General features: G+C 36.3%; 1 protein-coding gene across 2 annotated transcripts in view; it reads right to left on the bottom strand.

Moving 5' to 3' along the window:
• Positions 1–366: 366 nt before the first annotated feature.
• Positions 367–15,353, bottom strand: part of PDLIM3 (PDZ and LIM domain 3) — a 31,957-nt gene continuing 16,970 nt past the window's right edge. Inside the window, exons 4-8 of one of the 2 annotated variants that reach the window (XM_032223767.1) lie at positions 13,183–13,250; positions 8,576–8,839; positions 5,278–5,405; positions 2,691–2,802; positions 367–1,625 (exon numbers count right to left, since the gene is read on the bottom strand). In XM_032223767.1, the coding sequence (XP_032079658.1) occupies positions 1,436–1,625; positions 2,691–2,802; positions 5,278–5,405; positions 8,576–8,839; positions 13,183–13,250 (762 nt within the window). In that variant the 3' untranslated portion in view covers positions 367–1,435. Of the gene's footprint in view, positions 1,626–2,690; positions 2,803–5,277; positions 5,406–8,575; positions 8,840–13,182; positions 13,251–13,930; positions 14,119–15,353 lie in introns of both variants that reach the window. The other variant, XM_032223766.1, reaches the window with a different exon arrangement.

The following is a 15,353-nucleotide window of genomic DNA, read 5'->3' as shown; positions in this document are numbered from 1 at the left end:
GAATTGCAGCTCTTAATAATTAAGCATCATAATTTTAATGTATGTAAGACCTATATCAACATACCTTAGGGCCTGTTTGTGGCCAACAGGATTCTTAAAAACCTAATTGTGAATGGCACACTCCTAATGAACATCACAAGCAAAGCCCAGCTTCAGTTGCAGCTAGCATCCTGGATGGACATGTGGTTGCTCATCCACATTGAAGAGTAGATAGTGTTGCAAAGGAAGAGCAAAATATCTACTCAGAACTATATCCTTATACATATATAGATCCCTAGCACTAGAGCAATGTGAATCATTTATCCTGAGATTGAGAAACCCAACATTCCAGAAATGTGATCCCATTTCCATTTTGCTATAAGTTCAATGGCCTGTTGCTTTCCCGGTTGATCTTTCCCTAATTGATTTGCTTATGCAGCAAAGGGAAATAGGGATAAAAATAAATAGCTGTGGTGCGTTCAGCCTAGGAATTATTTTCCTCTTTTGCTTCCCAAGCAATAAACATAGGAAAGTTCACCTCGTGATTGGGACAATGGGAGTTGTAAGGCACCAAGCTGAGAAAACTTGGAAGAGTAAGTAAAAATGTAGTTAATAGGAACTGTGACAATACTTAAAAAAAAATCAGAAGCTTTGTGATTTGTGGCTGATTAAAAAAAAACTTGCTTTTTTGCTGTGCTTATTTTATACTAAGTGTTTCTATTGCAGCAAGCAATTCATTGACAATATGAAACTGTTGCTCTCTCCTATACTCTCAGTCTTCTTCATTTCAGTCTCTATCTGATTTGCTACTACTAGTTTTAATGGCTATGCATTTAAATACTCTACTTTCAGATACAACTCCTTCTTCCTAGCAGCAGTACACTTTGCCTTGGAGTTGAGGAAGAGATGACAGTAGTAGTATTGTGGGTCATGAAAACCTGTAAGCATGTGGATAGAAGTGGGCAACCACATTTGATTTGTCATAGAGACTGACGCTGATATAAAACACTAATCAATGCTCATATGGCTGTCTTTATAGCAGATAGATGTCCTTAACATAAAGGATTTGTGTTTGTGGCTTGGAGGCTGAGAACATCAATGGATTGGATCCTTTTTTTTTTTTTTTTTTTAGTAAAGTGTGTGCAAACAGCTGAATGAAAACTTAACTCATGTGGAAGAACTTAGTTTTGCTTAATGTAGTACAATCTGTTAGGTTTACTTCTGTCCGATTACCCTGGCAAACATTGTGATAAAGTCTTGGAAAAGCCTGTCTCCTATTCCAGACTCAGAATGGTCTACTAAAATCCCCAATCCTTTTCCCTTAACCCTCCAATCTATCCTCCTTCCCCCTCCCCCTTGCAAAGAGCAGTTTGCTGGATTTAGGCCATTAGCCCTAGAGTTGCTGTAAGCTGAGAATGCCCTGGGCGTGCATGCAGGCATGTGTCTCTCCAAACAGTTAAGCCTTGGGGTAAACGGTGACAGCTTCGTAACTCTCCGAGGGCCTCGTGCGAGCCCTGGCGTGAGTTTCACAGTATAACTGCCCCTCCACAAAGAAGTAACCTTTCTGCTTCAGGTTGATATTGCAGTCGGAACAGATGAAACATTCTGGGTGCCTGTACTTGTCACGGGCTTTTACTACTTGGCCACTGTTAAATGAATAATTAGAAAAGAAGAAAACAGAAAGAAAGAAAAAGTCAGCCAAATACAATTTTCAGAGACTGGGACACAGAAATCGATGACAAGTCTGCTGCTTAAGTTCCTGATGTCAATAAATTGTGAGCTTCAGCTTCTTCAGCTCTACCACATTCTTGGCCAATGGTTCTAATCTCTATGATTGCCATTCTACAAACATAGCTTGGTTAGATTCCTAACTGAAGATAATGAAACATTAAAAAGATAAAAAAAGGCTTGTGCACACGGGACATGTTTATTTATAGAAAGGCCCCATGCTTTCTTCTTTAACCTTTTAAAAGTATGTTAGAACAAACATATACGGTGTGTCATCACTAATATGGCATTTTGCTTTGCTGTGTGAGGTTTCCAGGAATCAGTGGCTTTCTTTTTCCCCTTCTCTTTTTGTTCTGCTTCACTTTTATGCTCTGTCTTTTACATTTTATTCTAGTGGGGAAAGCTGAATGTTTATTCTAGGAGTGTTGTTCAGCTCAACCACAGAATACAGGTAGTCCTTGACTTATAACTATTCATTTACAACCATTCAAAGTTACTGAAAAAAAGGGTCTTAAGACCATTTTCCACCCTTACAACTGTTGCAGCGTCCCCATGGTCACATGGTCAAAATTCAAGTATTTGGCAATTCGCATGCATTTATGATGGTTGTAGCATCCCAGGGCTTTGTGATAATCTTTTTCAACCTTCCAATAAGCAAAGTCAATGAGGAAGCCAGATTCACTTAACAACCGTGTTACTAACTTAACAACTGCGATGATTCAGTTAACAACTGTTGCAAGAAATGTTGTAAAATGGGGCAAAACTCACTTAACAACTATCTTGCTTAGCAACAGAAATTTTGGGCTCAATTGTAGCTGTAAGTCGAAGATTCTACCTGTATTTATTAAGTGGTGTATGTAAACAAATAAATATAACCTTGTTTAAGATGATAAATGAGAAATATCTCTTTTTGTAACAGGTTGTTACAAGCTCTTTTGAAAATCAATGTTACAAATCTATGATAAGAACATGAAATATCTTACACGATGCCATTTCCACACTTGTCACACAAAGGCACTTTCGGCACACTTCCGGCACCAGCACCCATCTTTGTGGTGGGTGCTTTTACACTCCTTATCCCAGTGGGACGACCTTCTGCAAAGAAAACAAAGTAATATATATAGTCTTGGGTTACTTTTAAATGACTACCATTAGAAGTTTAAAATGTATAAGCATTTGTTTCCGGTTCCACCACAAATCCGCGAAGCCCTTATCCGCGGAGACATAAGCACGAAGACTAATTCGCGCCGTTCGAAGCGCTAAGGAAAAACGCGACCCTATCGCGATGACATAATCGCGGAGGGCAAATCCGCGCATTCCCAAGCACTCAGCATCCTAAACCTAACCCTAAACCTAACCCTAAACCTAACTCTAAACCTAACCCTAAACCTAAAACAAACCCCTACACCTAATCCTAACCCTTACCTTAATTTAAATCCGCTTTCTGCCACCGTGCTGCTTTAAAGCGTCCTTCTGTCGCCGCGCTGTTGTCGCGGCGGTGATGACGCACGGTGATGACGTCGCGGCTTTAGCGACGCGATTTTATCACCGCTATTTTGACGAGCGCGGTTTTGTCGTGCCACGTTTGTTTCCAACCCATGTTAGGATTTTTTTTCACTATAACAGACATTTTTTTACAAATATTTTACTGATAAAATATGCATATGCATTTTTAGTTTCTTTACTATTCAGTTATCTGTTTATGTATATTGATTTGCAGGGGCAAATAGTTTTTTCTTATTCTCATAGGAATGCATGTGTTTTCATCACTGCTAACTTCACTAAAATTACTAGGATTTAAGGAGCTTTCCTTTCTCCAATCTGGCGTTGGCGTCCCATGATGTTGGAACAATCTCTCTCAGAATTGCTGTGAATTCTGGCTATGTCATCCAATAAATATAACTTCAAATAAGGTAGTAGCTGGATGTATAGCGATTAGGGTACCTGGCTAGAAACCATGAGACCATGAAGGAAAAACTCTTGGTCCTTAGACACAAAGCCAAATGGGTGACCCTATGTAAGTAATTTTATCTCAGCTGGCAATGGCAAATCACTTTTGAAATCTTGGCAAGTGAACTGCAGGGACCTGTCCAGGCAGACACCCGGAGTCAAAATTGACGAGAAGATATAAAAATAGAAACAAAACAAAACAAAAATACAGATAGACAAAATTGTTGTATATCATGTCTATTCTACACCTAGGGCTTTGGAGGGAAGAACGATGCATTACCAATCAGCAGGTTGAAACAACTCCCTTGAAGGTAGGAAAGAAGTAACTGAGGAAATAGTATTTCATCACTTCCTTTTATAGCATCTACCAAAAGCCTGTCTCTGAAGTATGATTTTGGTGGAAGAGTGAGATTTTTTTCTGGGAAGCTTTTCCCAAATATTCTTGCGTCTCGCAGAACTAATAGGGATTTTCTAGAAAAGTAAAAGACCAAAACATTTAAAAAGTTTTCTTTTAACTATAACTTTCCAGCCTTAAAATAATCAGAGGGATACTAATCTCTATAAAAGAGAATAGAAAAACTTAACCACAGAATTCTTAGTTCTTTTTTAAATTACTCAATACACTGAGAAAGATAAGTGATTTCTGCATTTTTCTTAAAAAATATACATAAAACAATTTTAATTCACTGTCAGGAGTGGATGCAAGAGGGAGATCAAGAAAATCAAGATGACAGAAATGTCTATGCAGTCAATGTCTTGTCCTATTTTACATGCTTCATGGTTGCACCTGGATTTTTTTCTGCTTCTGTCTAAGAATGCCCCTGCTCAATGTTATTTTTTTTCTATTATTATTTCTATTCCCTATTAAATTTGCAATTAAGATAATCTTCAAGTGAGTGTCAAGAGGAATTTGATCTCATAAGTAGCTAACATATCAGAAGACCAACAGCTTAAGGGATTAAGATACATGCATTCCATGCCAATTGCTTGGATAAATTTCTAAAAAGATACCATAGTAAATAACGCAGTATAGTAAGTGCTTCTGATTAAAACAGTTTAGAAGTGCACTTAAAACAGAATATTCCTTTCTATTTATTTATTAGACTTCTATACTGCTTAATAGGGCTTTCAGCCCTCTCTAAGCGGTTTACAAATTTTTTAGCAAATTGAGTCAGCAACTTGCCCCCACAGTCTGGGGCCTCATTTCACCCACCTCGGAAGGATGGAAGGCTGAGTCAACCTTGAGCCGGTGAGATTTGAACCGCTGAACTGCAGATCACAGTCAGCTGAAGTGGCCTGCAGTACTGCACCCTAACCACTGCGCCACCTCGGCTCTTTCTATAAAAATGTGTTTTATTTAACTCTCCAAGACTGCTCTCTTTTTGTACCATAAAAGTACCATTTTAATGGCCTCTCTTAAAGTAATACTCCTGATTTATATTTTTATTGAGTTAATCAAACATTTTATTTATGCTTCGTTTTATTGAGTGCTTTCTTGCATTAGGAATTTAAGCGATGTATAGTCTTTTATAAAGGTACTGACCAGAATCAAAACATCTAAGTTTAGCAAGCTGCTCTATGTTGTCTCCTACAACTTAAATAATGAAAGATACAACTAACCAGAATCTTCAGAGACCATGTCTTGGAGCACTTTAAAAGAACTGGATTGGCGTGGTTGGCTGGGTCCTTGAGGATCATCATGTAGCATCCTATAAACATCAGACTGGGGCACTGCAGGTGCTGGCTCACTGCAAAGACCATGCAAGTATGAAATAAAGATAGTTGATCTTGAAGGGATGTTATAGAAGGACATTAATATGTACACTATAAAATAATTCTTGGAACACCTCTATGTATTCATTTTAATACAGTGTGAGTTCAGAAATATTACCTCAGTTACACCAAGAGTTTTGGATTTACGGATGTTTGCTTTGAAATACTGTGCTCTAAATACCTTTAGGCGGTCGAAACTATCCAACATATCACAAAATGCTATTGAAAGCCTTTGTGATTTTGAATAAGATTTTGATAGGTATATGTTGAAATTTATCGAGGAACAAGAATTCAAATGTCTTTTGAGTAGGCAGATCTTTCCATGTGGTTCTTAGGATAAGATTCATAATTACAAATTATTCTGCAATTTGATTTTTATTGTACTTGCTTCATAAAACAAGAAAATAGCCATAGTAACTTAGTTCTGCCCTAGCATACAGTTAGTATGAGGGCAAGCTGTGATGAATATAGATTGAAAAGTTTACATAGAACTCATTTTTGAGGAAAGAAAGAGATACTAATTTGTTCTCCAGGGTATATACTACATTTTTAGTGTATGTTGATCTGGAGCATTGGAAAACCCTGGTACTACACTTTTTTTTTGGTTGTTGTTGCTCAAAACAGATATTAAAAAGTAAATTAAAAAGATTAACCATGTAACACTATAATACAAAAAATTAGAAGAAATAGCAAATGATCACATCTTCATTTAAACAAACCAAAAATAAAATATTCCCCTGAAATTCATTAGGTGTCAACAAACATATCTGGAAAATTAAGAGGAACTCCTGGGCCTTCAGAAATGCAAATATTAAATAAAAGTAGTTTAAAGTACATAATTTTTAAACTTTCAAGTTGTAATTTTTAAAAACACAATAGGTTCCTATTCAGTTTAGCTCCTGATCGTGTTACAAAGAAAATTTCAGGATAATATTAATTATTACACATAAAATATCCACAAGCACAAAGATACTGTCCTTACATTTGAGTGTAATGAAAACAAAGTCCAACAACAAAAGCATTTCAAACTATTTTTTTCTGGAATGGTTTTCAAAAACAGGTTTCGCTACTTGTAATACAATCAGTGAAGATTTGATTCATAATTCATAAAACACATGCAAAAATGAAACAAGTATCATATTAGCATGACAACTGGCTCTCCTCTTGGGTCAAGATACTTTTTTATTAGTATTATGACCAATGAATCTTTATCTGTTGGCAATTAAAATGTGCCATATAATTTAAATAAATGTAGCTTTCAAGAATATTTATTCATTGTTTTTAGAACTTTCACAACTCAACTAATTATATATATATTTAAAAGCATAAAATATAGTACATCCAACTTAAAAGCATAAAATCAATGTTGAGTTAGATAACTCACTGATAAAAAGCAAGATCCTTCAGAAGTTATTTCAAGGAACAAGATTATCCAATAACCTTTATTTAATGTTACCCTCAAAATATTTTTGTTCCATAAAGCATGATCAGTTTCCCCCTTCTTCCTAAACAAAATTCTATTATAGCCACCAGACAGAACCAACTTTATTAATGATCCAGCAAAAGGTTTTAAAGCTTTTCAGAAATTGTTAGTTGATTAGTAAGACAGAAATCAACAGAAAGCATGATATTATATATATTTAGAAGTATGTCATATAAGTAAGCACAGAATGCAGCCATAAAGTATAATTATAAATAATCAGTTACCTGGGAGTAATTCTTAGTGCAATTTTATGCATAGAATTATATTGTACCTAACAAGATTGATGGATAAAGCTCTCTGATTATAAACTGGCCAAAATGTTAATAGAGCTACAATTATAAATCTAAATATGAACGATGGACTGATACAATCCTACTTAATCTTCACAATGAGAATGAAATTAATTTTCCTTAACGTACTTTGAGGTTTTTCATTTTCTCGTATAGGACATACTGTATCTCATGAAAAAAAAATACAAAGAGTTCAAACTGGACTTAAGACGTCTCTAATGAGATACAGACATTCTTTAAATATTACTCTATTTTTGTTTTCAAGAAACTAAGCAAAATTTTGGACAGATATCTGTTCAGATAAGATTAATAAAGGGGACGAAATCACCTAGCACTTACTGGTCACTTGAGATTGCTGCAGAAATGCCCCCTTCACTCTAGTCCCTAGCCACAGTCTTTCAGAGCCATCCTGCTTTGGGTACTGTAAACATCAGATTATTTTTTTCTTCCCAGTTTTCATAGGTGAGCCAACAGGATCCCTGGCTCAGAGACATGGATCAGACTGAAGAGCAGCTGTGGGGATGTATTATTAAGTGAAGCAAGAAAGAGCCAGCCTTCTTTCTGCCATTTCAGAGTGTGATCTCCCCATCATATTTGTCAGTTTTTTCAGTCTGCTGTTGAACATAGAATACTCTTTCTGTGTAAAGACTGTTAAACCTGTGTTTAAAAGTAGCCCAACTAACAGTTGATAGGCATGGGGAAATTATTTGCTGCAGCTCCTTACTGTCTCACAACTGCCACCTCCACGTATCTGCTTTTCTTTCTTTTCTTTTAGTTTCTGGAAAAGCTTCTATGATTGTAAGCAGTCTAGATGCCTGTATGGTAATGCTTGATGAGATCAAAGAACTGACAGAGTCATCTTCCTTCTCCTACTATCTTTTCCTGGAGATCCGCTGCCAGGTTTGGGGTGGGGGGATGGCAAGGGAAATGAAACAGCCTCTGCTAGCTTGAGTGTGTGTGTGCAACAGCATCTGGCTTATCCTCTTCCTCTTCACTGTAGTTTGCTTAATGGTTTGTGCTACAGTTTATGCCAAGAGCAATATTGAGAAAGAGGGAAGGCAGTTGAGCCATGGTTTAATCAATGGCTTTCCTTAACGGCCTCTGCTCAATCTAAATCAAGATACCAACATCAATACATAGCAGAAGCTCCAGAGGCAGGATAGGGGGCCTGACAGCAAGAATAGCCGATAATATGATTTTTTTTAATGACTTAAGGACGAGTGAAGTGTTCTTTCAATGAACAATGGGGAAAGGCCTTTAAAGTGGCATGGGTAACTATACTTTATACCCTCAATGAATAACAAGCAAATAGCTGGCACATAGGCAGCATTCTTCATGCAGTATGCTAAGCACACAGGATGGCTCCCATTACCTTATTTGGGGTGTTTCCCCAAGTGCTGTAGCAACCTGTCCCTGCAGTGTTTCCATAATATTGTCATCTGAATACATCTGCATAGGAGTGTTAAACTGAGCGTGCACAATCTTGACACCAGGAAGCTCCATTTCTAAGGGGATGTTGGGGGCCATCTTAGCTGCAGCTTTCAACTCAGTAGGACAGATAGTACTAACAGTGCTAATGGAAGAGGGTGTGCTACGTCCACTGCTGCCATCAAACCCGGAGGGAGTACTGCATATGTGATTCAAATCAGAGTGAGAACAGAAGGTAAATAAAAGGCACATGCAGTTTCTAGAGTGATCAAAGGGAGAAGAGGATGCAAAGACAAGAATTCAGCCTAAGTTTTTGTCTACGTATTCTGCTGTGTACAAACGGTTGTAAAAGATCCTTATATTTTGTGTGATCAAGTCTCACCACTGTCCACTAAAATGTATGCTGCAGTTTAATAACTTGATCAGGTTCAGGCAATTTAATATCAGTGCTTGAACCTTTTGAAGCTTATTGTGTTAAAAGTAACAATAATATTCATGCTGTTCAGTCCAGAATCATACATATAATCCTATTGATGTATGCCTGCAATACTTTAACAATATTGCAGCCATTTCAGTGTACTGAAATCTGTTTCCTAAGAATTTCTTGATGTCAGTATAAATATATGTAACTTATTTTGAATCCTGATGTTCTAAAAAAGAAACTCTGAAAACCAGGCTGTTAATTATTTAAATTGTGATGACATAGAAAATAATTAAACTATGCAAATATGTTTTCTTGCATTTGCTTCACATTGGAAAAATATGCATGCAACATTTATATATTATAGTGATGAAATATTCAGTGGTCCAAAATCAAAACTACACAAATGTATATTTACCATTGAGTTCATTGCAATATTATCATTCAAAATGCTATTGCTAAATGCAATAACTCTTTGGTAATATTATTTTTATTATTCTTGTCTAATGTTTAAGAGAGGGGAAGTTAGATTTTAGGTCATTTCAATTAAAAATATGATTAGCCAAAATCCAAAAAATGAGCCATACTTTGGTATGTTAAAAATACATACATTGATATTAAAAAGCAGGTTCTCATGATATAACACTTTTTTCTGTTTTAAGTTCTCTTATTATTATATAATATGGATTAGAGTCCTTTTGGACACAAAATTTCAGCTATGAATGCAATGAATCAGTTTGGATTTATTAAGCAATAAAGTTAAGGAGCTACTAAACTAAGATGACCAGATTTTCAGATTGGTAAAGAGGGACACCATTGACCGGGTGGGGGGTGGGGGGGCTTGATTAAAATTTTTACATTTTGTCAAACATGACCCCAGGACACTGAAATCATCATAAATACGAATCTGTTGCCAAACATCAAAAATTTGATCACGTGACCATGAAGATGCTGCAACGGTCGCTAAGTGTGAAAATGGTCGCTAAGTGTGAAAATGGTCATCAGTCACTTTTTTCAATACCATTGTAACTTTGATCACTAAATGAACTGTTTGAAAGTTAAGGCTAACTTGCATTATAATGCCTTATGCTAGCTTACATTTTCAAGAGAGAGAAGCTAAACTCCTTGTTAGAATTGAAATAGAAATGAATAGAGTAGAGTAGAGTAAAGTAGAATAGAATAGTTTATTAGCCAAGTGTGATTGGACACACAAGGAATTTGTCTTTGGTGAATATGCTCTCAGTGTACATAAATAAAAATAAAAATAAAATAGTAGAATAGTGGGATCCTTGCTGCACCAAGCTCAGAAAGCAGCGATCCCACTATCTCCCACACTCCTCTTTTTCCCTCTCGTTCTCTTTTTGGGGGGAAGGAGGAGAAAGGAAAAAAAGGAGAAAGAGGGAGAAATGGCTGCAGGGAGAGCGGCGCCCGAGAGAAGCAGGCAAAAAAAAGAGAAAAACCTTCTGACGGCTGAGCCGCTTGGCCCGGGACCAAGCCTCCTCCTCCTGCAGAAAAACGGCGTGCGTCGGCGCGCGCACGCACAGGAGGGGAAGGAGCTTCACCCCTCGTTGGGCGCTGCGAGCGAGCCGAGAGAGGGAAACCACTGCCCTCTAAAGGCCACATCGGGAACGACACTTCAGAGAAATAAAAACTTTTTTTTAACGGCGTCCTTTTTAAAATGGTTTTCTTTTGGAAAATCGGGACTTTTTGAACACGCTGCGGGACACGGGACAAATTATTAAAAATCGTGACTGTCCCGCCCAAAGCGGGACGTCTAGTCACCTTATACTAAACATATAATCAGTCTTTCCCTTATTGCACAACGGAGAAAAAGCTGTTTACTGAACAAACATTGAGTCCATAATTTTCTTCATTGATATTTTAAAACAGCTGGCTGGTATTTCTGCATGATGTGGTACCAAGAAATCAGGAAGTAATCATGTTGTGGAAAGTGAGCTTACAGTGTCAATTATGCTAGGTGTTACATATGGATTTACATTAAGAGGATAACAAACATTTATTATGGCCTAGAGCAGGGGTGTCAAACTGACGGCCCATGGGCTGGATGCATCACGAACAGATCATGCCCACCCTGGCTTTGGAAAGGCAAAAAAGTCACAATATGTCACATGGCACCACATGACGCGATGAATTTTGACACCCATGGCCTAGAGTCTAAGTCTCAATGTATAAAGAAAATATCTCTACTCCTAAAATCCACAGCTGTTGCTATCTCTGTTGCTAATCACTTGATTAATGATTACAATCAAAACTTTGCTATGATTCTGAATAATTACAAAATGAAGAACTTCAATGTATCTTTGGAAAATGACTGTGATGTATCAAGAAGTCATAGTATTGATCTCAAATTCAATTCCTCTCTTAGACATTAACATGGAAATACAATGTAAACTCATTTTTGTTTGGAAATTGTGTTGGAAAGTTACTTTTGGGATTTAAATTTATCAGAAAATAATTTTTATTTTATTTATTTATTAAATCAATATATACACCTTTCCATCTCACAAACAAGTGATTCTAGGCAGTGTACAACAGAGCTAAAGTATAGTAGAAATACTTAGATTTGATTCTGAATCAATTTTCTTTAAAACAATGGTGACTATATTTTTCTACTCATCAACAAATCTCACTGTTTCATTGGTATTTGAATCTAGATGAGCAGGTATACTTTAGGTTTAAACTATAAGGCTGAAATCACATGTATTTAGGGCATGAAATTAATTTCATTGTGGTTTACTCTTAGCTAATTGTGCAAGGATTGCAGGCTAAACGTTCACAATCTGGTGAATATTAAAAGTGTCAAGAGTTATGAGCTTTTTAAATGAAATTTAAATCTCATCACTTTTGCTGAATGCCGCCTATCAAATGTATATGATTCCCAACATTTACTGGCATGTCCAAGCTCAAACAATAACAAGTCATCTTGTTATTATTATAAATCTTATGATTGCAAATATTCATTGTATGCTACAACTGTATCACTAAATATTTCTAGAAATACTAAAATATTTTTAATTGAGATGAAAGATAACATTTCCTAAATAACAGATCCTTTAAAAAAATTCAATTAAAATGCACAACTAATTTAAGGCTGTGAAGAGAAATTCATATAAGACCATACCGGCACACTTTTCAAGAAAGCACATTCCTTATTATCAGAGGCAAGAGCAAAGAAATTCCGAGCAAGCATGCAGTTTTTCATTTGTCAGATTTCTCAGCCAAATATCCCTAGGAGGGGAGAGCTACACGTGACATTCCTTAGCAAAAAAGCAAGGTCAAGACCAATGTTTGGAAGACAAGAACCAGGCTTGTCAGTTAATGGCAGGGTTATTGCTAATAACTTAAAATACATTGTCAACACTCTCACCACAAGCGTGGCCATAAGCAACAAGGCGGCTCATTAGCAGTGCCAGAAAACAAGAGGATGCACAAGTAACTATGGACTTCCAGTCATTTATTAGCAGATATTATGTGTTAATAGGTAAACACAAATATTACTCTAGGCAGACATGGCATTATAATTTTCAAACTTCATCTTGCTACACACTGTTTTCTAAACACAACTGCTGACAAGAGAAATTAAAACCAAAGTACAAGATACTTGATTTTCTATATATCACAAGTAATCTGTACTATATATTTTCAATTCTCAAATGTCATCCTCCATAAATTCTTATAGCAATGTAGGAATTCATGAAGGAAAGTAATATTCCTATTAAATTATATTCTTTATGCATTAAAACAAATTTTAGTCCATTTTCCTGTTTTATTCATAATAAATGTCTTAGGTTTATCTGTTTTGCAAGCACAGAATATATCCAGAGGGCCTCTGATGCAAGATCTATTGAACTTAATAGAATTTGGGGAATCCTATGGTCTAAGATGATGTTGTGACTTGAATCAATATGTATGCTACATTTTTACCAACCCTTTCCATGATTTAAGAGCTGGATCTCTTTATTACTTGGGAATCACTGTTTGCCTACAGCTGTGAAGCAAGCATTTCATTCATTAGAAGGATTTACAACATACTGAAGTAGCAATATTACTGAATCCAATTGGGATTGTGGGGGAAAAATCATGCACCAGTTATAGGCAAAAGTTATGACCTGCTTGGGCTTTGGACTACGAAAGGTTTAGGTCGGATATTATGTTTGTGTTCAAAGTAGCCTATGTCCTGGAAAAAAAGGAAAGGGTTATAAAACAATTTTCAGCAAATTACAGTATATTTGTTTCCAAAGAAGATAAGATAATGCACATATTGAAAATTATGGAGTGTAAGTTGTAGAGTAGTAGTATTAGCACATTTCCTGTTATAGGAGGAAAAACAATGGCTATAGCCTAGCTAAAATCAGGCATTTTAAAGCTGCTGGTCCTATTCCACATTCTCTCAAAGTCAATCCCATGAAATACACAGATTGAAAATATTAAAAGCATTCAGGAATAGGCTCCATACATCAGTATAAACAATACCCCTTGAAATCAGTATGATGTGCAGGTTTTGTCCTGTTATATTTATTTAGATGAAAGTCAGATTAAAACTAAATGGGTTTCAATTCATAGCATGTGTATATGCATAAAATTATACTTTTGGTGCTTGTTTAACTTTGTTTTGGCTGGATTGAACTCAATGTTGCACCTACGCATACATTTTGTATTGACAGTTCTCTAGAAGAGTATGCTCGAAATATTGGTCCTTCCCACATAAATATTCATTTGAAGGTAAATATGTTGAAAGGCACTTTTTTAAAGTTTTGAAGATCAGGAAAGAAAAAAGAGAGCAAAAGGCAGGAAGAGATGGACTCGATATTATCAGAAACAAGGATACCAAAGGCCATCGCACATTGTGGTACTCACTTTTCAGCTGAACTAGGGATCAGGCCAGGCAGCTGTCCATGAAGAGCATCATGTATATTGCCAGATGAATAAAGCCCAATTGGAGAGTTATAGGCAGAACTCATTACCTGCCTTTTGTCATCAAGGTTAGCTGCTGCAACAAAAGGCTTGGCCTTTCTGTTATGAGTTGCACCAATAGGCTTGAATTCCTGTACATAATAGGCAGACAAAATACACAGGGCTACAATGCACACTTAAGCCAACAGCAGGCAAAACTGACATTGCGGCTAATTATTAATCAAATGCATCAGTTCCAAGGCACAAAAAGCCTTGATTTAGCAAACCAGTAAGCAAGCATCCTATGGAAATCTTTATGCAAAATAGTACCACTGGTAGGCAGATAAGCTGACAGACATGACTATCATTGTTATTTATTTGAGGCAGCATTACAAGCATTTGGCTGCAGAATATTGCAGAACAGCTGTAGTTCTTTCTTCTCTCTCTGCCACTAATATCCAGACATTCAAAAATAAAAAATTAAGTGTTGCTATTACACCACCTCTTTCATCACTTTTGTTGATGATTAAGTAATGACACAAGCAGGAATATGAGGTCAGTGATGTCACCTCACACAAATTTGGATGACTAAAGGTAAGGGAGCAGGAGAGAAGACTGGGTTACCATGACCTTTCGTGGCAATTGCATTTCTTCCACAAATATGGGATTTCTTTGCCTTAGATTAAATGAAATGACCATCTTTCATGGGTGTTTGGCCACAAGGTTTCTTTCAATCAATAAAATGCAATTCTAGATACAGTTTAAATGGTATAAATAATTTAATCAAGGCACAAAACAGTCCAACTGATCCTTTCTTTCGGTTGTAGCACTGCCATAATTTGGTTAGTCCTAAAGCAAGACAGACATAAATGGACACACTGCCTTCTGAACAAATTCTAAAAAGTGGTTTTCAGAAGATGCAAAATAAAAACTAAGCTGATAAATGCTGTGCATTTAAATCACTCAGCAGCTTTCTGCTTGCACTATCATCCTGCGATCTAAACCAAAGTGCAGCATAATTTACTGCTTCTAATCCCAATGAAGCAAAGAACAAAATTGCCACAGGAAAAAAGAGTGGCAAGGAAATCTGAAAGAAGTAAACAAAATCCTGTTGCGTCTTCTGATTTACAATCTATTTAAATTACACTATTAACTTCCTCAAGTCATTTGTTTTACTAAATTAGTGTTTAAATTGTATGGGTACTAGAAGATTTTTTTTTATTGCTCCAATTGTTTTAGCTGTGTTACATCCATTGATATAAAACAGTCAGCTAGAGCATAAAATACCATATCAGGTACATTATTCAGTGTCTTGAGAAAAAAATCTTTATGGCTGAAAAAATACTAGTGTTAAGAATTCCAGTAATCTAGAAGAGAATTCAAAGGT

Source organism: Thamnophis elegans, chromosome 9, assembly GCF_009769535.1.
Source record: "Thamnophis elegans isolate rThaEle1 chromosome 9, rThaEle1.pri, whole genome shotgun sequence".
Lineage (NCBI taxonomy): Eukaryota > Metazoa > Chordata > Lepidosauria > Squamata > Colubridae > Thamnophis > Thamnophis elegans.
Note: the sequence above shows the minus strand (reverse complement) of the source record. Positions and strands in the feature narration are given on the sequence as shown.